General features: G+C 44.4%; 1 protein-coding gene, 1 non-coding gene and 1 pseudogene across 2 annotated transcripts; 2 read left to right on the top strand and 1 right to left on the bottom strand.

The window, feature by feature from the left end:
- Window positions 1-440: 440 nt before the first annotated feature.
- Window positions 441-565, bottom strand: LOC123791088 (small Cajal body-specific RNA 20). The gene has a single exon (XR_006779281.1).
- Window positions 566-7,798: 7,233 nt separating this feature from the next.
- On the top strand, window positions 7,799-8,256 carry LOC123791052 (large ribosomal subunit protein uL24 pseudogene; annotated as a pseudogene).
- Window positions 8,257-17,257: 9,001 nt separating this feature from the next.
- Window positions 17,258-21,923, top strand: LOC123790938 (HLA class II histocompatibility antigen, DO alpha chain). The gene is made up of 5 exons (XM_045795535.2): window positions 17,258-17,390; window positions 18,585-18,833; window positions 19,284-19,565; window positions 19,663-19,786; window positions 20,026-21,923. The coding sequence occupies exons 1-5, from the start codon at window positions 17,309-17,311 to the stop codon at window positions 20,027-20,029; spliced, it is 741 nt and encodes a 246-aa protein (XP_045651491.1). The 5' UTR covers window positions 17,258-17,308; the 3' UTR covers window positions 20,030-21,923.
- The last annotated feature ends 303 nt before the right edge of the window (window positions 21,924-22,226 follow it).

The raw sequence follows: 22,226 nt of genomic DNA, 5'->3' as shown, positions 1-22,226 counted from the left end.
AACTCTGAGTGGGTGGATGGAGTGGATTGGTAATACCCAAGCTAATCCACACAGGGAGAAATGGTGATCCTTCCTGAGTTAGGTGGCCTCGGATGCCCCTTCTACAACAGAAGTCCCCACTTTTGGACACCTTCTCCTCTCCCAGTGATATCCCCCGGGGCCAAAGAAGTTGTTTAGTAGGAGAGCAGGAGGTGAGAGGCCCCATTCCCTCGCAGACATCTTTGTGGTAGATGACTACTTGTTTAGGTGTGTTTGTTAGCTGTTGCCTATGCGGTAGGCAGGGGGCTAAGCTACTTTTGGGGCAACACAGGCCAGGATCAGCCCATGAGAGCCTGGCACTATCTAGGGGGAGCCAGAGGCCCATGCTACCACTTCAGACCCTAGTGTGGCTGTGGGGCTGGCATGCCACTATAGACCAAGTTGGGGCTCCCAGCAACTCCAGATGTCTGAGGCAGGAAAACAAGGCTGCCAGCTTGTGGCAGCCCTGACAATGACAAGGGCTGATCTTGGCTTCCAGCCCTGGCTAAGAAGAAAAGGGACCCTCCAGCCCCATGGGAGAGAGGCCTGCCTAATTTCAAAATACATTACAAAGCAATCAAAACAATATGGTACTGGTATAAAAACAGACATATAGGCAAATGGAACAGAATACAGGGCCCAGAAATAGATCAGTGCATCTATGGTCAATTGGTCTTCAATAAGAGTTTCAAAAACACAAAATGGGGAAAGGAGGGTCAATTGTTGGGAAAATTGGATATCTTATGCAGAAGAATGAAACTGGGCCCTTGTCTCTCACCATATGCAAAAATCAACTCAAAATGGATTAAAGACTTAAACATAAGACTTGAAACCATAAAATCCTGGAAGAAAACATAGGGGGAAAAAGCTCCTTGATGTATGAGGAGAGATATCATCTCATACCTGTTAGGACGTCTATTATCAAAAGACAAAAGATAAGTGTTGCTGAGGATGTGGAGAAAAGGCAATCCTTGTACATGGTAGTGGGAATGTAAATTGGCATAGCCATTATGGAAAACAGTATGGAGGGTCCTCAAAAAATTAAAAATAGAATCACCATATGATTATGTATATATAAAATATATTATTATATTATACATAATACATATGCTAATTAGCTATATAGCTAACATTATGCAGTAAAATAAGGCAGACACAGAAAGACAAATACTGCATGATCTCACTTACATGTGGAATCTAAGATAGTTAAACTCATAGAGGTAGAGAGTAGAACGGTGATAACTAGGGGCTAGGGGGAGGTGGAAATGGGGAGCTGTTGGTCAAAGGATAGAAATTTTCAATTATCCAAGATGAATAAGTTCTGGAGATCTTACATACAGCGTGGTGATATAGTTAACAATACTGTATTGCATACTTGAAATTCGTGAAGGGTAGATCTCAAGTGTTCTCAACACACACACACAACAACTCTGGCTACCTTGTGAGGGGTTGGATATGTTAATTAGCTTGATCGTGCAATCATTTCACAATGTATACATATATCGAAACATCAAGTTGAACACCTTAAATATATATAATTAATATATATAATTCCTATTTGTCAATTATACCTCAATAAAATGGAAAAAAAAAATCTTCAGGATCTGCCAACTCTTACCTGGCTACATGGGAACCAGTAGGGAGCTAATTAAAAATACAGATTTCCAGACCTCACCACCCATGCAGGATCTGAATCTCTGGGCAGTGATTCTGCAGAATCTGTGCTTTAGGGAAGATTTCTAGGAGACTCTGGTGAGCAGGACTTGGGACCCGGTGGCCTGGAAGATAAACCCCAACTCCTTAGGCTGGCATCCAGCACTCTCTGCTGTCCAGCAGCTGATCACTGCTAGACAAAATAATGCCATTGAGCAGACCTGTGACCCTACAAAATCTTGTATAAGGTCCTCAATAATTTACCATTCCTATGACTTGTCTTTGGGCATTTCTCGCACCTAATTACCTTAGCAACTTGCCTTTTAAACGATGTCACTTTCTTAATTCCTACCCAATTTGTCCACCGTCTCATTCTTAGCAGACGACCTCGCCTTCCACTTTCCCAAGAAAAGAGGAAACAAAAGCTGTCACACACACAGCCTGTCCTTTCTCCCACCCTTCATCCCTTCCTTTGTCTCTGTGACAACAGTCCTTGTTTTTGTTCACAGCTCACTCCTCCACCCCTCACTGCTATTATCTCTGGTCTCCTCAAGCTGGTGTACTCAGGGTCCTCCTCTGTACAACTTGACAGAAAGAAGCCTTCCACAGTTTTCTTGGCTCTGCACACACCTCAGCTCTCTTGGTCCCTGTATACTCAGACATCCTAAAAGAACAGCACAATTTAGTTCAAACTCTACTCTGCACCAGCGATGAGAAATCAAAGACAAGTCAAAGGCCATCTCAGCCCCCATTACTTCTCAGCTCGTCCTAGTCCTGCTCCTGCTCTCCCCAAGTCTCCCTGATTTCCAAACCCACATTTCAACCTGCCTTTCCTTCATCTTTTAAAGTCATTGCTACCATTGGTTTAGGTCACCCTCTTAACCTCAGTTTCTGGAACACTTCTCTGTCCATCTCTTCTAGTACCTGCTCTTCGCTTTCAGGTTTCCTTCCCAGGATCTTCTCCGTTAGCCAGCATCACAACCGTCCAGGTTCCTGAGGTTCAGTCCTTTTGCTCTCATTTCCCGGGATCCGCTCCTAAACGATCTCAGCGCCCTGTCGTGGACTTCAGACCTTTATAGTAACCGTCCACCTGGTGTCCTTCAAACACCTCAGACCCGTCTTCCCCACCAGCGTCCTTCCTACATCGCCCGGAGGCGGTGCTGTGCTGGGAGGCTCCGTCGGCACCTCCCTGTCCCACAGATCACCCCTGCACCCCTGCCCCCTGGGCTCCCCACACCCCCACGGCCAGCCAGGTGCTGGCCCGCGTGTCCCCGGCGACCTCGCCTTCTCTCGCCTGGGGCTCAGCGGCGTCTGCTCCCGACCTCGCTCTCCCCCCGCCCTCCGCACCAGCCCCGGCGCCCCCCTCCAGCCCCAGTCGCCGGGCCCGTGAGACCCGCCCACACGCTCCGCTCGGCGCGCCGGGCCACGCCCCCGCCCGGCCTGGCGGCTGCTCTCCCCACCCCTCCGCGCGCGCCCGCTTCCCGACCCGCTTTGGCCCGTTCTCCGCGTCGCAGCCGCCCCGGCTCGGTCAGCGGCGTGTCTCTGCCCATCCCCGCGGAAGCGCGCGCTCTCCTCTCCCGCTTCCGACGTGCCTGTCCACCAGGCGCCGCGCCCCGGGACACAGCCGGCGCCCTCAGCGTCCCCGCGACAGCAAAGTGCGCTGCGGGGAGCGGCGGCGCTGAGCCGGGGGCGCCCGACTCCCACTCCCCGCACGCCCGCCTAGGTCCGCGCGGTCCCGGGGGCGGAGTAGAGCAGCCGGGACCGTCGTTACCCGTCCACCCGCCTCGCCCGCCCCTTGCTTTCCGCTGCCGCCGAACCTCAAACCCCAGCCACTACCCTTTGGCGGGGAGCGCTAACCTGGCGCCCCCGGGGTCCTAGTGCCGTGCAGATAGCGCTGCTTTGTGTTCGGGAGCTTTCGCTGGCTCTCTGGCATTTATTGGGAGATAGAGCCTATTAAAATCAAAACCGAACCAGCTTTGAAAATTCTAAGCAGACTAACCAGTAGGATCATACAAACAAAGCTTAATTTAGCTTATTTTGCAAGGTTAACTTGACCTAGATCATTTCTTGTATGGACTGATAAGCAAAACTTGAACTGTTTCCCACGGTTGCTGTGAAGCAACCATCGAAAATTCTCATATTGCAGCCAATCTGTGAAGAATAAAGTCAGTGCTTTCTCACGGCGTAAGTTGCTTTATAACACTATACCCCTGAGCCTCGTTCCAGGCTCTGGTTTGAGAGCTCCTGGTTTGCAAACTGTATTTTTGGTGCGTGCACAATAAATTTTTACTAATTACTTTAGTGATTTATTGGTTTTTATTTTGGATGTTTTGAACCTTTGACAGTATATTTAATGTGCATGGTTCTAGCTAGTCTGCTCAAAACGTCTCACCTCAGGGCTGGATTTTTTAAAACTATCTTTTCTAATAGTGAGTTAGGTGACCTTGCTCACAGAACCTTTCTAGGTCTTGGTGTTCTCGCCTATGAAAGGAGAGGATTTAACTAAATGATTTCTGAACATTGAACAATAGGCCTTTCAGGGGGAAAGGAAAAAGTAAATAAACACATATACATATATAAAAATATATAAAATGTGACTCAATGCTAAGGGGTGATTCAGTGATCTTTAGAGAGGGGTGGTCATATTAAGGGGAAAGCAATCAATTCTGCTGGCAGCTGGAGGAGGAGGGGGCATGAAGGCTTCAGGGGAAGGTGGTATTTCCTGTGGGGTCCGGGGAGGGGCAGAATCTCACTAGTGGGGAAAGGCCTCAGGCGGAGGCTTTGCTGGGACAAAGAGTTGGGGAAATGGAGAGTGGTGCTGTTCTCTCTGACTCGTTTCGTGCTATTGGACAGTCTTGGCTCCCGTGTCATCTCCTCCAGGAAGCCTTCCCTTATTTATTTCTCTTTCCCTTATTTATTTCTCTTTTCTCTCTCTTCTGTTGCCAGTATTACATCTTAAATATACCTCAGTTTTGTTGTGTTACATGCTGGAAACGTAGAAGGAAATTTTGTAAAGCTCTCTTAAAGCCTGGTGTGAGAATGTCTTCTTAGCTTGAAATTTAACAAATCTTTTCACCTTTCAAGCATTGCCATAGAGAGACTTAACCTCAAAAGGTGTGGAATGTACCTTGATCGATCAATGAAAACCACCACAACCTCCAGATAGTGCATTTAACCTAAATGCCAGCAGAATATATTTAAAAATGTGAGGCATTAATTTAAAACATCATTTAGAGACAATAGAAGACAAACTGGAACACTCACGGATTTGTGGAAATTAAGTAAAACACTCAAACAACGAATGGATCAAAGAAGAAATCACAAGGGAAATTAGAAAATACTTAGATGAATGAAAACTAATGCACAACACACAGTTGCAGCATACCAGCAGTAAGGGCTGCGCTAAGGGGCAATTATGTCTGCAAACACTTACATTAAAAAGGAAGAAAGACCTCAAACCAATCACGTACTTTACAACCTTAGGAACTAGCAAAAGAAGAACAAACAACTCAAAGCTGGCAGATGGAAGGAAATAATAAAGATTAAAACAGAAATAAATAAAATAGAAAAGAGAAAAATATACTGAAAATAAATAAACCCAAAAGTTGCTTCTTCAAAAATATTAACAAAATTGAGAAACCATTATACGGATTGACTGAAAAAAGAGAAGATTCAAATTACTAGTTAGAAATGAATTGGGGGAGCACCTGGGTGGCTCAGTCAGTTAAGCATCTGCCTTCTGCTCAGGTCATGATCTCAGGGTCCTGGGATCCAGCCCCTTGTAGGATTCCCTGCTCAGTGGTGAGTCTGCTTCTCCCTCTGCCCCCCCCTCCGTGCTTGCTCACATGCTTTCTCTCTCTCTTGAATAAATAAATAAAATCTTTATTAAAAAAAAGAATGAATTAGGGACACTTCTACTGATTCCACACAGACAAAAAGGGTTAAAAGACAGTACCATGAACAATTGGATAATCAACCAATTGGATAACCTAGGTGGAATGGACAAATACCTAGAAACACAAAACCTACCTAACTGAATCAATAAGAAATGAAAATCTGAGTAGACCTATAACTAGTAAGGTTAAATAAGTAACGACAACAACAAAAACCCTTTGGACAAGGAAAAGCCCTGGAGTTGATGGTTTCAGTGGTGAATTCTACTAAATGTTAAAGAACTAATACCAATCCTCCTCAAACTCAAAGAACTGAAAGGAGGGGAATACATCCTAACATTCTATGACGCTATTGTTGTCCGATACCAAAGCCAGACAAAGACACTACCAGAAAAGAAAGCTACAGGCCAATATCCCTTATGAATATCGATGCCAAAATCCTCATCAAAATACTAGCAAACTGAATCCAGCAGCATATTAAAAGAATACACACCAAGTAGGATTTATTCAAGGTATGCAACCATGGTTCAACATATGAAAATTGATGTTATATATGACACTAACAGAATGGATGAAAAAACCCAAATGATCCACTTCAATTGATGCAAAAAAGTATTTGACAAAATTTTGACACTCTTTTATGGTGAAAACACTCAACAAACTAGGAGTAGAAGGAAATGAACCCAACATAATAAAAGTCATAAATGAAAATCCTACAGCTAACAGCATAATCAATGGTGAAAGACAGAAAGCTTTTCTTGTAATTTCAGGAACAAGATAAGGATGCCTGCTTTAGTCACTACTCAAAATAGCACTGGAAATTCTAGCCAGAGCAATTAAACAACCTAGGGGGGAAAAAAAGGACATCCAAATTGGAAAGAGCAAAATTATCTCTGTTCAAAGATGCATGATCTTATGAGTACAACACCCTAAAGTTTTCACACACAAAAAAAAAACCATAATAAAAAAATGAATTTAGCAAAGTAGCAAGGTACAAAATCCACACAAATCCACAATTGTGTTTCTAATGCAACTCAAAACCACAATGAGATATCACCTTACACCTGTCACAATAGCTAGTATCAAAAAGATAAGAAATAGCAGGAGTTGGTGAGGATGTAAAGAAAAAGGAACCCTGCACACTGTTGGTGGGAATGTAAGTTGGAGCAGCCAGTATGGAAAATAGTATAGAAGTTCCCCAGAAAATTAAAAACAGAAATACCATAGAATCTAGCAATTCCACTTCTGGGTATTCACCTGAAGAAAATGAAAACACTAATTCAAAAAGATATATACACCCCTATATTTATTGCAGCGTTGTTTACAATAGCCAAGATATGGAAGCAACCTAAGTCCATTGACTGATGAATGGATAAAGAAAATGTGGTGTATTACTCAGCAACAAAAAAGAATGCAATCTTGCCATTTGCAGCAACATGGATGGACCTAGAGGGTATTATGCTAAGTGAAATAATTTAGACAGAGAAAGACAAATGCCATATGATTTCTTTTATATGTGGAGTCTAAAAAACAAAACAAATGAATGAGCAAAACAGAAACAGTCTCATAAATGCAGAGAACAAACTGGTGGTTACCAGAAGGGGGAGTTGTGAAGGGATGAGTGAAATAGATGGACGGGGATTAAGAGGTACGAACTTCTTTTTTTTTTTTTTAAAGATTTTATTTATTTATTTGACAGAGAGAGACAGCCAGCGAGGGAGGGAACACAAGCAGGGGGAGTGGGAGAGGAAGAAGCAGGCTCATAGCAGAGGAGCCTGATGTGGGGCTCGATCCCATAACGCCAGGATCACACCCTGAGCCGAAGGCAGACGCTCAACCGCTGTGCCACCCAGGCGCCCCAAGAGGTACAAACTTCTAGTTACAAAATAAGTCAGTCATGGGGAGGTAAACAACAGCATAGGGAATATAGTCAATAATATTATAATAACTAATGTATGGTGACAGATAACTGGACTTATCATGCTGGTCATTTACGGATGTGTATAAATGTTGAGTCACTACGTTGTACAGCTGAAATGAATATAATATTTTATGTCAACTACACTTCAATAAAAAAATCAGTTGTGTTTACATACACTAACAGTCTAAAAAAGAAAACAATTCTATTTATAATAGCATCAAAATGAATAAAATTCTTAGGAATTAACCCAACCAAGGAGATGAATGCCATATGCACCAAAAACCAAAAAGACATCACTGAACCTTTTGTGGCCATTTCTGAAGTGCCAGCGGCCAAAATGAAGTTCAATCTTTGTGACTTTTGACCCGAGCAAGAACCATAAAAGGCATCTCAAATGCACCTTCCCACATGCTCAGGAAGAGTATGTCTTTCCCTCTTTCCAAAGAGCTGAGACTGAAGTACAACGTTTGATCCGTGCTCATATGAAAGCACGATGAAGTACATACAGGTTGTGTGAGGACACTACAAAGGTCAGCAAATTGGCCAAGTTGTCCAGGTCTACAGGAAGGAGTATGTCATCTACATTGAGTGAGTACAGTGAGAGAAGGCGAATGGCACAACTGTCCATGTGGGCATTCACCCTAGCAAGGCGGTTATCACTAGCCTGCAAAAGATCGCGAAGAGATCCTTGAACGTAAAGCCAAATCTCGCCAAGTAGGAAGGGAAAAGGGCAAATACAGGAAAGAAACAATTGAGAAGATGCAGGAATAAAGTAATCTTATATATGATTGTTCTATCCTATAGGGGAAAAAGATAAAAAACATTGCTGAAAGAAGTTAAAGAAGATGTAAATAAATGGAAAGACATCCCGTGTTCATGGACTGGAAGACTTAATATTATTAAAATGTCAATATTATCCAGTGCAATCTACAGACTCAGTGCAATCCTTATCAAAATCCTAATTTGTTTTTCAGAAATAGAATTATCCATCCTAAAATTCATATGGGATCTCAAGGGGCTCCAAAATGCCAAAACAATCTTTAAAAAGAGGAAAAGAGTTGGAGGTGTCACATTTACTCATTTCAAAACTTACCACAAAGCTACAGTAATCCAAACGGTGTGGAACTGACATAAAGACAGGCACATAGACCAATGGAATAAAATAGAGAACTCCCAAATAAACCCTTGCCTATATAATCAATGATTTTCAACAAGACTGGCAGGATCATTCAATGGGAGAAAGGACTGACCTTTCAACAAAGGGTGCTGGGAAAACTGTATATCCACATGCAAAAGAATGATGTTGGACTCTTATCATATTCAAAATTGACTCAAAATGGATCAAAGATTTAAAGGTAGGAGTTAAAACTGTAAAAGATTACAATTTTAAATACATAGTGCTGGAAGCTGCTTTCATGTTCTAGAAATGTAATTGGTCTCAAGAAGAAAACTGACCTTTGATTTAGGAAAACATATTAACGTACTTTTTCATTATGAGAGAAATACTCAGTAGAGGCAGGTGGAAGTCGCATGTCTCTGTGAAACATATAGTGATAATATTTTATTATAAAATATTGATGTACTAGGGGCGCCTGGGTGGCACAGCGGTTAAGCGTCTGCCTTCGGCTCAGGGCGTGATCCCGGCGTTATGGGATCGAGCCCCACATCAGGCTCCTCCGCTGTGAGCCTGCTTCTTCCTCTCCCACTCCCCCTGACTGTGTTCCCTTTCTCTCTGGCTGTCTCTATCTCTGTCGAATAAATAAATAAAAAATCTTAAAAAAATATTAATGTACTAAAGGTCTTAATATTTTCTTTATCACATGTCTTTGGATGTGATCTTATGCCTATTCATCCAGAGATACTTATTGTCTTGGGGAACATTTGGATTTTTTTTTAAAGATTTTATTTATTTATTTGACAGAGAGAGAGACAGCCAGCGAGAGAGGGAGCACAAGTAGGGGGAGTGGGAGAGGAAGAAGCAGGCTCCCAGCAGAGGAGCCTGATGTGGGGCTTCATCCCAGAACACCGGGAGCATGCCCTGAGCCGAAGGCAGACGCTTAACAACTGAGCCACCCAGGCGCCCCTGTGTTTCTGAGATCTTAAAAACATCAAACTCTCCTTTTTCATCCTTCTACTACCTCCACATAGGGCTAAAACCTATAGGATCCTGTGTGGTTGTTCGGACCTACCCATTCATATTCTAGAGTTCCAGGGACTGCTTTGTCCCTAGTTTGTTAAAGACATTGTCTCTGGTTACCTTTCTTTGCTATCCCGATTGATTTGTTTTTGTGAGGACACTTGGGACAATTAAAAACTCTACAGCCATTATCATCTTCTTGTATTCGTAACATTTGGCAAACTGAACATTACTTTAAAAGCTAATGTGAAGACAAAAGGAAAACTAACTAAAATTTAAAAGGAAACTCCAACGCTGTAAAACCACTTAATTCAACATATAAAGTGACAAGAACTTGGGACTCCTGGGTGGCTCAGTCGGTTAAGCGTCTGCCTTCAGCTCAGGTCATGATCCCAGGGTCCTGGGATGGAGTCCTGAGTTGGACTTTTTGCTCCACAGGGAGCCTGCTTCTCCCTCTGCCTGCTGCTCCCTGTGCTTGTGCTCTCTCTCTCTCTGACAAATAGATAAATAAAATCTAAAAAGAGAAAAAGTGACAAAAACTTTATAAATTTAAAGAATCAAGTTTTTGGTAAATTGGTAAAATTGGAAAAGTGTGATTTGGTGAATTAACTTCTGATTGGTTGGCCATCCGGTGAGTTAATTTTTATTTTTGTATTATAAAAGTTTTTAAAGATTTTATTTTTAAGTAACCTCTACACCCAACATGGGCTCAAACTTACAACCCTGAGATCAAGAGTCAGATGCTCTACCAACTGAGCCAGCCAGGCACCCCGGTGAATTGATTTTTAGAAAGTTGATCTTCAGTAAATTGATTTTCAAGGTAGTCATGGAGAGGGTAGAATTGGCCTGGATTCAAGGGCCACAGGCCCGGCGACACAAGCCCAGGATCAGGTGGCAAGTGCATCAAGATCTGAGGGATATGCTTCAAGAGCCAAGCTGTGCTGGGGCGCATCAGTGGGGAAGGTGGCTGAGCTCTGTTGCCTTTGCCAAGGAGAACTGATCACCAAGTAGACTAGCCACAGAAACTTTGATAATTGAGGGGGAGAGGGCAGAGGCCAATGATCAAGGTGATACTGAAAGCAGAGAACCATCAGAAAAGAGAAGAATGCCCCTCAGACACAGCTTCCCACAGTCATAATGTTATACAAATTTACCTTCTGTCCCAGGATGTCTTTCAAGAAAGAGGGAAGGAGAAGGGGAAAGAGGAGAAACCCTGAAAGACTTGGCCTTTCCCAAAGGAGAGATGAATCTTTTCAAAACTATCTCTTTTAAATGGAAAGAGCTGCATCTGTACCTTTAAAAGGCCAGTTTGGGTTTTTCCTACCATCATTTGGAATTGTTGCTCCAGAGTATAATGAGATCAGTATATACACACATACAGTCATATATATGTATATATGCATATATAATATATATACACACATATATATAATATATATACACATATATTTTAAAAGTTACTCTTTTTCACATATGAGGTTTAATTTTTATATTTCAAACTATCTACAGATACAAAGAAAGAATGATTTTAGCATATGTGCTGCCAAAACAAGAACAAAGAGTGATTATAGCTTAAAATTTTTAGTTTGTTCCCAGGAGGTAAGAGGTTTAGGATTTAGAGAAGTCAAAAAATGGGAGGGGAAAGTTCTAGGGGAAGCAAGCAGCTTCCAGCAACACGACTGAAGTTCAGCCTGAAAACATGGCCAATAAGACACCTGCTACGATAGAAAGCAGCCTCGAAACGGCTGAAACAGTGTGCCCAGAGCAGGAAGTTGGAGCAAGGGATACCGCGCACCCGGCATATGGAAACTCAAGCTTGTATCACTTCTCTGTCCAGGAAATTCTGGAGAGAGAACTAGACCACTTGAATTCCTGGAATTATCTGGGTTGGAACTATTTAATTAATTACTTAGAAAGGGTCATCACAGAAAGTTGAAGACCATATGAACATTCATATTGCACAGTAACATAATGGCTTTGATGCTTCTTTCTTTTCACATCATAATTAGCTGTTTATAGCTTTCCTGATAAGTGGAAAGATCTGGGATAGCAGGAACCATAATTGTGGTCCCAGAGCCTAGCACAGTGCCTGAAGCGAAATAGACTAAAAGTAGTTAAATACATACATACATAAAATAGATCTATGGTCCAGAATGGAAACAGTGAAGGTAAGATCGCCCTCTGGTGGAATCTCTAGGTGGTCACAGTCGCCCCTCCCTGCCCCACTCCCGGGGCAAGCATAATGCTAAACTGAAGAATCTGAGAAGACAATTGAATGGTTCATTGGTAGCCAAACAAGAGCAACCAGAGCAGGACTGTCCAATAGAAATGTAATGAGGGTTACTTTTCAATATCAAGTTTTCTCATAGCCACTTAAAAAAAGTCATAAGAAAGAGTGAAATTAACAATATATTTAAAAACCCAACATACCATGGGACGCCTGGGTGGCTCAGTCGGTTAAGCATCCTCTGCCTTCTGCTCAGGTCAAGATCCCAGGGTCTGGCGTCCAGTCCCGCATCCGTGCTTCTCCCTCTGCCTGTCACTCCTCCTGCTTGTGCTCTCTTTCTCTCTCCCTCTCTCTCTCTGACAAATAAATAAATAAATAAATAAAACCTTTAAAAAATAAAAATTAAAAACTCAACATATCTAGAATATTGCCAGTTAACCATCAATCAATATAAAAACAATTAATGAGATTATATATATTTGTACATATAATTTTAAATATATATAATACATATATTTTTTTCAAAGTCTACAAAATCCAGTGGTTTTCTACTTATAGTATATCTCAGGACTGGCCATATTACAAGTGGTCAATGGCCATATGTGGCAGGTGGTGACTATACTGGACAGCACAGTCGTAGAAGGAAGGGGCCGTGTCCTGTTCTTTTCTGTGTCCCCAGGACATAGCAGGTGTTCCCTAAATATGTGTTTAATGAATAATATCTCCTAACACCTACACTTATTATTATGCTCCAGAAAACGTGATGGCTAAAACTAGTTTTATCTCAAAGTCAGTGTTTTAGACAATCTAGAGTAACTGATTTTATGTCATTATTCAAAGATCTGTTGAGCCTGTACTTATTTTCAGTGTTTGTTTCCAGTACTGGAATATCTCTCTCTAGAGCCACTTGTATTCACTTCATTGATTTTTTAAAAAGATTTATTTGAGAGAAAGGGAGCAAGCACGGGGGGCACACGCGCGAGTGGCGGGGGGAGGGGCCAACGGAGAGGGAGAAAGTCCCCAGCAAACTCCCCGCTGAGCACAGAGCGGGATGCAGGTCTAACTCACCACCCTGAGATCAGACCTGACCCAAAACCAAGAATCGGAAGCTTAACCGACTGTGCTGCCCAGGCGCCCCCACTTCATTGATTTTTATTTGTTATCATTTATTTATTTATTTGAAAAACATTTATTTAATACTGTGCTAGCATCCGGAGGAGAGGGGGGAATTATATAGAGTCAATGAACACGAGCCCTTGGCATTTCTATATGGGGGGATATTATAGGAAAATAATGGAGAGATCTGCTTCCTGTCAGGATAAATCAACATGTGTTCTTTGTTCCCGACCCTAAAAACCAACCCTGGAGAAGCCGTGGAGGGAAACTCTGGGGAATCCCTAGGGACACTGTCAGTTGTGTTAGCCTGGCTTGCTAAGATTCATTAGAGGCAGTCTGCTCTTGCTCTCCCCCGTCTGTTGCTCTTGAACAATTATTGCCTGCCCCATAATGCAAAAAACAGGGGCAAGATGCTGATTGCTCCTACAGTGGTAGAGGGTTGGGGAGAAAGTCTTAGATTGAAATCCCTGCTGGAGTGGGGAGGTGTTAGGACAATAGATTCACCTGAGACCAGAGTCATTCTTCTGCACTCCGTCTACCACACTCATCTACCAGCTTCAGGGCTGGCTGACTCAGAGATAGGCCTGGTCCCTGCCACGGCTCCGTATCCCAAAGCCCTGACCTGAACTGTCACCAGTAAGGTGACACCAAAAGGGTGGTAATTGGTTTTGTGCTGTGCTAGAACTTGGGTCCTTCCCTCTCTTTACATTCATGATACTGACGTAGATGGGCACCCAAAGGCCAAAATAATAAGTCCCTCCCTTTGGGGAGTTTCACACCTAGAAAGAAAAACAATAGGCCCATATGTGTCCTTAAAGAAGTACCAGAAAATATAGAATAGCTCCCTTAATGAGCAAGAAAAATGCATTAAAAAATAAGAAAAGCTATTATAATATGAAGAAAGGTAGGGAATACAGGGAAAGCTATATAGAAGTTCTAGACATGAAAAAATATGAAACTCAAAATAAAAATCCCACTAATGGGAATAAATAATGGGAGAGATACAACAGAAAAACAAATAAGTAAGTGGGAGGACTGCACTGAAGAACTCTCCTAGAGTAAAAGATACAAGGAGGAAGAAATCGAAATAGAGAAGTCAAAAGAGACCGGGGAGAAAAGTGTCCAAATAAGGATAACAGGAACTTCATAAAGAGAAAAAACTTTAAACAGAGAGGGGGAAAGATTTACAAAAATAAAGAGGTGAACTCCCAGAATGAAAATACACAGGGGACCCATAATGTCCTATAGCAAGAGAAGGAAAAACTCATTTTAGATACGATATTTACAAATTGTAAATTTAGATAGAAATTTAAATGTAAATTTAGATACAAATTTAGATACAAACTTCAAAGATCAAGGCAATGAGAAAATTCTAAGATTCCAGAGAGAAAGACTGCTATTAGATTTCCTAGCTACAACGCTGATGCAATAAGACATTGGGACGATATTATTTAAAATATTAAAGAGAGGGACCCCTGGGTGGCTCAGTTGGCTAAGTGTCTGCCTTCGGCTCAGGTCATGATCCCGGGGTCCTGGGATGGAGTCTCGCATTGGGCTCCTTGTTTGGCAGGAAGCTGCTTCTCCCTCTGCCTGCTGCTGACCTTGCTTGTGCTCTCTCCCTCTCTCTGACAAATAAATAAATAAAAATCTTTCATATATATATATATATATATAAGAGAAAAAAACCTTGGCGAGGTGGGGCCACAGGCGCTCCCCGGCCACAGCACTTGAGCCCAGTGAGAACACCAAGGGCAGGTTCTTTTTAATTTTATTCTAGCCCTTTACTTGCAGGAATTTTAGACGTTGAAAACATTCCCTACGCGCAGGATTCCATATTGTGCGGTTCATTAGGATCTGTTGTGGCTGGCCTTGGACATTTTTTGTTAACTAGCAGAATGAGAAGATCATGTGATGTTGGAGTCGGAGGATTTATCTTGGTGACTTGAGCATGCTGGTTCCACTGTGGGTGTAATTATGCAAAGCAAAGATGCCAGGAAAGAATTGCCAGAAAAGGAACTGAAAATCAGATTTTACATGAAAGCACCCACCTTGATCCTGAAAGAAAATGAAACAAGGGCAACAGCAGCAATTGAGCAGGTATCAAGCACCGAAAACTCAAATACCACTGGAGTCAGTGTGAACAGAACTGAGGTCAACTCCATTAAACCTTTCAATCTAGTAAATAAAGTGTGTTAGTTGTGAAAGAAAGAAAGGAAGAAAGAAAGAACCATTAAACTTAGAATTTATTTATTTTTTTTGAAGATTTTATTTATTTGAGAGAGAGAGACAGAGTAGGGGGTGGAGCAGAGGGGGAGGGAACAAGAATCTCAAGCAGGCTCCGCGCTGAGCTCAAGCCTCACTCGGGGCTCAGTCCCAGGACCGTGAGATCGTGGCCTGAGCTGAAAAGCAAGAGTCAGAGCCTTAACCAACTGAGCCACCCAGGAGCCCCTGAACATAGAAATTAATCCATAGCTAAACATTATTCAAAAATGATGCTATAAAAAATATTCTCAAGCATACACAACTTCAGAAGATTTGCCACAAAAATACTCAAAACATTTTTGGAAGAACTATTCCAATAAGAGAAAAATATGTCAGGAGGTGCCAAAAAGGATGAGAAGTAAAGCTGACCAAACACCTTGGTGAAGGAGAGGAAGTATATGAATAATTTGAAAGCAGGCTGAAGTCCTGGTTAGAGGGAAGATCGGCAAGGTAGGTAACACTTTCTTTTTAAAGACGATGAAGGAAAGGAAACTTCAAAAACAGAAGTATTGAAATAAATAAACTATTAGAAACAAGTTCAAACATGTCAATAATCACACTAAATAGAGCTGGGATGGGGCAAAGATAGTGCTGTGTGCTCACCAGAGCACTACATCTTCCTGAACACACAGCTAAAGCACATTTTTCCAGCCCTTTGTACCCAGACAGGGCCATTGTTTCATTCTTGCCAATGGAGTGTGGGTAAAAACGACATGTGGTTTCTGGTCCAAAGCTGTAAGATCTTCTTAAGATCGTTCCGCAGGCTAGCTCTTGTCTGCACGGCTGGACGCATAGTTCTTTTCAGTAATGGTGGTGCTCACTTAGGGAGTGCGCTACTAGCCCAGGTCTCCTGGTCCTACCCTTGAGAAGGCTACTCTAACTCAAGTCAGGATGGAACCCAGGAATCTGTATTTTTTAAATTAAATTTATTTTATTTTTATTGTTTAAGAAAGAGAGAGAGAAGGGGAGGGGCAGAGGGAGAGAGAGAATCCCAAGCAGGCTCTACACTCAGCATGACTCAAGGGCTTAATCTCATGACCCTGAGATCATGACCCGAGCCAAAATCAAGTCAGATGCTTAACCAACTGAGCCACCCAGGTGCCCCAGGAATCTGTATTTTTAACAAACTCCCCGGGTAATTCTTCTGTGTAGCTAGGTTTGGAGCCATAGACTCAGATGATGTCTTAGTTCCCTTCCAAGCTGAAAATCATTTATCTCATGATCTTTCAGAAATTGCCTTTAGATATTTGGTTAGACTTTTCCTTATCTGGAGAGATGGTTAACTTTATACATATTTTTCATATTGGACCAAATTCTGCCCATGCCTCCCATTGGCTAAGCTCAACCAGAAGCCAGAGGGTAGGGAGATGCTGTCCGCATGGGTCAGCCCGCAGGCAGCATGGACAAGGGTGCCCAGAGGGCCTGGAGGGACAAATGGAGGTAATCCATTACCCTCTGCCCTCCTTAGAACAGTCCGCTGAGGCTCCTTAGAGCTCTTCCTTACCCCAAACATCTCTGACAATTACACATTTTTTCCCCCTCAATGAAATAAAGTAATATTTTCCAAAGTGATTTAAAGGTTTTTAAAAAGATTTTAATTCTACTGTGCATCCATTATCTCCTTTTTAAAGTTTCTTAGTACAGTTTATATTATGTTTTGCCTCCAAATTTGTCTGCAAAAACTTACAGGGAGACTGGGATTCTCTACACCACACATCAAGATAGAGGCTTTGTTTGAGCTCAGTTGTGTGGTTCTCTGATGGCCTTTTCTCTCCCTTCAGGGCGTCTCTTCTTGGAGTTTGTAGTAATGGTTTATTTAAGCCCCTGCCACCACCCAAACAGAAACCTCCTTTTGACTCTCCCGTGGAGCAGACGTCCCTGACGCAAAGAGGGGCTCTCCCACCTTCTACCGAGGCTCCTGACTTCTTTACCCAGCAACAGCTACGCGAACGCAGAGAACGTCTCTGATTGGCTGAATACAGCAGGGGTCTTCCCCACCCTAGAGGTGGTTTCCTTCCTCTTTCCTTTACCTCCGACCGGCGGCCCCACACTGAGAATTACTTGGTTAAAGCACCAGGGCAATGGTCTTCAACGGGGGTCTAATCCTGGGACTCCACACCTTGATGAGCCTCCTGAGCCCCCACGAAACTGGGGCCATCAAGGGTGAGTGCTGAGGGATCGGGTGAGGAGAGGAGATTTAGGGTTACAGTATAGACCGTAGATTGCTCTCCTTCTCTGGTTTGTGGGCAACTCTCCTTTACCAAGAAAGCCCCCCCGCCCCGCCCAGTCTCTCCCACGTCCGTCATGTCCACTGTGGACCTAAAATACACAGGCGCAGCCCAGTCCAGCCATGCCAGCTGCAGGTTCAAACATTTTAGGTTCAGGTGCCTCCCCAGTTCTTTCCTTTTTTCTGAGACCCAAACCTCCAGCCTCCTGCCTCCCAGCACAGTGATTTCTCTGCCACTTCCTGGCTTGGAGTGTGCCTATTCAAGTCCAGTTTTATTGCAGGGTTTATCACCATGTGGATAGCTAACTGTTCATCTGTGTTAATCATGCTCTAGACATGAGCCCCTTGTGTGAGGGACCCACAGCTGGTTCGTCTGTACTTGCCTGGGGCCTGGCGTCATGCTGGGCACGTAGTAGTTCCTTAAGGGCTGTTGAACATATAATTTCATAGAATTCTAAAGGTCCCTTACCGATTAGAGTCTAACCCAGATTTCCAAAAAACTGAGCCTCAGTTATGGAAAGAGACATGTTTGATCATAATCCGAGGTGAAAGAGTTGGAGCATAAACTAGACTTGAACTTTGGGCTCCTTTTCCAGTGCTCTCGGCAATACCTCAGGCTGCCTTTTCCTATCTGTTTGGTCTCTGTCACAGATCTCAATTCTTACTTCTGTCAGCCATCATCTGTGCTCCCCTCACGCCCACCTACACTGCGTCTCTGTGCCCCAGGCTCCACTTATGCTCCCATCCTCAATCATTTTCTCTCATCCCACCCCCTCATACCACTCATCTCACACACAGGACCTCACAGCGTAACTAGAGCTGATGGTCATTTAACTTTGGGAATCCCAAGCATGATTTTAGGCAGCCTCTCTTCTTCCCCACCTGGTGTGCCAGACTGCACTCGTGTCTCTGTTCCCGCCAGTGTGTTAGGCTTGTGCCTGTTTCCCTCTGTCCTCTCCCTTCTACCCCCCAGCAACCCTTCCACTGTCCAAGGACCAGCTCAACAAGTCAGCTATTCCCACAGAGAACCCAGGATGGGGCATAGGCTCAGAGATTCAACATATCACATGCTTTAGATGAGATTGATACATTTTCTTTTCTGTCTCTGACCCTGAACTCACCCAATACAGCTGATCACATGGGCTCCTATGGACCAGCCTTCTACCAGTCCTATGATGCCTCGGGTCAGTTTTCCTATGAATTTGATGGGGAACAGCTGTTCTCTGTGGAGCTGAAGAAGAGGGAGGCCGTGTGGCGTTTACCTGAGTTTGGCAACTTCGCCTACTTTGACCCACAGAATGGGCTGGCCAGCATCGCCATGATCAGAGCCCATCTGGATGTCTTGGTGGAACGCTCCAACCGCACCAGAGCCACCAACGGTACTCACCTTTCCTCTCCTAACTCCCTCCCCTACCCCGTGTTAGGCAGGGGAGGTCTAGAGAAGCTTCTGCCCACCTCACAGGCCTCCATCTACTCTGGCACGCCTCTCTCTCAGCCTCTGTGACCATTGTATTCAGCCCCTTTCTTTTCCAGGAGGCTCTAGATCTTCCCAGACCCCTTCAGCACCCTCTTCCTCCTCTTCCCTCTTGAGGACTGACCCTTGCACCTGGACGCCCCCTCAGGGACCTGTCAGATACAGGAGTCCCTTGTGCCCCCCCCAGCCCCCTCAGCCTCTTCTCCTTCTGCCCCGCTCCCACCCCAGCTGTTACGTCCCAGAGCATCCCCTGCCTGCACATGGCTAAATAGGAGGAAGCGTCCCTCAATGCCAGTCCTAATCAGGCCCAGCTACAGGGATGAGCCTTTGGGATTCAGGACCTCATTCTTCCTAGTGCCTCCAAGGGTGGCTGTACTCCCCAAGTTTCGAGTGGAGCTGGGCCAGCCCAACGTCCTCATCTGCATTGTGGACAACATCTTCCCTCCTGTGATCAATATCACCTGGCTGCGCAACGGTCAAATAGTCAGCGAGGGGGTGGCCCAGACCAGCTTCTATTCCCAGCCTGACCATCTGTTCCGCAAGTTCTGCTACCTGACGTTCGTGCCCTTTGCAGACGACATGTATGACTGCAAGGTGGAGCACTGGGGCCTGGAGGAGCCGCTCCTCCGGCACTGGGGTAGGAGCCCCTCCCCAGCTCCCTCTGCCCAGACCCATGTTTCCTTTACTCTGGAATCCTTTCACTGTACCCCCTGACTCTTCCTTTCTCCCCCAAGAGCCCCAGGTGCCTCTCCCAGTGCCAGACACCACTGAGACTCTGATCTGTGCTCTCGGCCTGGCTCTCGGCTTCGTGGGCACCATCCTCCTCATCAGAGGCACGTGCTTGTCCAGTGCCCGCAGGTACAGAGGCCCTGGGAGTCTGGGGGCAGGAGAGTGGGCGGCTCTGAACAGGATGGGGTGGAGGATCATTCTTTGGGGAGCGCTGGGGTCAGAGAAGGGTGACGTCGACAAGTAGCAGGCAGAGAATAGAAGAGCAGAGGTGATGAGGGGGTGAGGTTTTGGGAAGGTGGGCGATCAGAGATAGGATCCCAGCCTTGTGAGCTTGAACAACCTTGTTCCTATGCTTTTTACCACTTTAGGTAATGAACCTTCTGAGAAAGAAATGTTGTGGGAGACGCTGTATGGATTCCTTGCAAGTTTCTGACAGCGCTTGCATACTCAGTGCCTCAGTCTACTAAGTATATCCTACTGTGCTGACTTCAGATGGGATCATACTCTGTGCTGTGCGTCTCCTCTCTTAGACCTGGGACTCATCGCAGGACTTGTGGGGCAGCAACTAGCCCCCTTCGCACCCCCAACACACACACCCCTTTTTTGCTCTACCTGAAGCTCTGGCCGGCAGCAGCACAGTTTTTAATGGTGTTTGTACAGCATCCTTCCTACCAGGTCTTGGCCAATTCTCCTAGGGTGTGAGGGATGCTAGGAACCTAGAAGAGGGGATGCCAGGTGATGACCATTGAGCAGGACCATTTCATACTGGGGATTGGCAGCCATCCTCAGGTCAGTGCAGCTATGTCTCGTTCCATTTGAGTCACCCATTGTGTGTTAGTTATGATTGGGCCATTTTACAAGGACTTCACGAAATTTACCTTCTGAATTCAGATTTGCCCCCAAAGGAGTTTTCAGGAAAGGAAAGGTTCGTAGGAATTGTACTCTGGTCCACGTTAACCCCATAAGGAAGAGGCCATAGGTAACCAGCCATGATCTACAATGACATTTCCTTTTTCTACATTCTTCAGAGTCCCAGGCATGACAAAGAGAGGTCCAAGGCTTGGATATGATGGTTGCTTCCTTAGTCTGGGGTTAATCATAGAAGACTTGGTCATATGTTTAGAGAGAGTTCAGGTGGATCTCTCTTAGTGGTTTTCAAACTGGAATGTACATGAGAATCCCTTGGAGCCTTTGAAAAAGTACAGACTTCACCCAGATCTACTGAATTAGAATCTTGGGGGGTGGGGAGAGCGGTAGCAGGCTGCAATTTTTAACACACTCCAGATGATGCTGGTGCAGCCATCCTGGATTTAGACTGCGGTCTGACATAGCCTGACGCAGCCTGATGATACTAGGAGAGGGAGATTCCTGAGGTTGGAGGTGGTCCAGGAAGGCTTTCTGGAGAACCCGAGTCTTTTCAGGCATAAAAGTTGAGGAAGTTACAGGTAAGTTGGGACAAAAAGCAGCTTGGCATTGTGAGCATTTGGTCCTAGAGAAGAAAAAAAGTAAGAGATCATGAAGACACTGTGGATTTCCCAAGAGAGAATAAGTTGAAAGAATGGCCAGAAGAAGACCCTGTTGGAAATGGGGGAGGATGGTCCTAGTCAAGGCTTTTGTTTGCCAGTAACGAAACCCGCTTAAGGTGATCACAGATATGAGGAGAGGATATTTACAATAAAGACAGAGGAGTGGTGCCCTGAACTCAAGGGTGGGTTTTAGCCAAGCCTTACAGGGAACAGAATTCAGAAATGAAAAGCCAGGAGAATCTGGAGAAGGCTCTCTTGCTCTCTCTCTGGGCCCAATGGCCTGTGTTGTCCCTCTGCATGTTAGCTGCATTAGCCATATTATTCGGCCTCTCAGGACTATCCTTCTCAGCTAACGCGTCCACCTGCGGCTCCTGATTTTGTACATCACCTCAGCTCTATCCACCCACCAACACTCTTCCCAGTCACAATGTTAAGTTCTTGGAAAACCAACTGAATGCCCACACTTGGGGCAGGTGTCCGTCCCAGTCCGATGTACCGTGACCAGAGGCACAAGATCCACAGTACGAACCCCTCTGAGGAGAGGGGTTGGATCGTTCTCAGAGAAAGAAGAGTGGGTTGATTCTCAGAAGACACCTCAATATACGTTTGTCCCCAACATGCCCTGATCTCTGCTGATCTTTTGCTTAAAAGTTAACTTGATCATCCTTGGAAAAGCTGCCTCTCTGATCTCTGTCCTAATGTTTAATAAGGTCATTAAAAGTGTTTTCTTTTGACCAGAAGTGTGTGTTTTTTTTCGCTATGCATATATTACACAGAAGTCACTGGAACTTCTAGGAACAATTTCAAATCTTTTAGATTTGTGTATCTACCTTCAAAGTCACATTTTTCTTCTAGTTTCAAGTAAACAGTCTCCCATTAAAAAAAATTGTCCTGGGGGCGCCTGGGTGGCACAGCGGTCAAGCGTCTGCCTTCGGCTCAGGGCGTGATCCTGGCATTATGGGATAGAGCCCCACATCAGGCTCCTCCACTATGAGTCTGCTTCTTCCTCTCCCACTCCCCCTGCTTGCGTTCCCTCTCTCGCT

This window comes from Ursus americanus, chromosome 32 (genome assembly GCF_024610735.1).
Source record: "Ursus americanus isolate L20-20 chromosome 32, mUrsAme1.1.p, whole genome shotgun sequence".
In the NCBI taxonomy this organism is placed as follows: domain Eukaryota; kingdom Metazoa; phylum Chordata; class Mammalia; order Carnivora; family Ursidae; genus Ursus; species Ursus americanus.
This window is presented reverse-complemented; position numbering and strand designations above follow the sequence as displayed.

What these genes read in the sequence shown, in the direction of transcription:
- LOC123790938 (XM_045795535.2), top strand. Translation starts at nt 17,309, where the DNA reads ATGGTCTTCAACGGGGGTCTAATCCTGGGACTCCACACCTTGATGAGC. An exon ending in CGAAACTGGGGCCATCAAGG is followed by an intron (nt 17,391 to 18,584) that starts GTGAGTGCTGAG and finishes CACCCAATACAG; the next exon opens with CTGATCACATGGGCTCCTAT. An exon ending in GCCGCTCCTCCGGCACTGGG is followed by an intron (nt 19,566 to 19,662) that starts GTAGGAGCCCCT and finishes TTCTCCCCCAAG; the next exon opens with AGCCCCAGGTGCCTCTCCCA.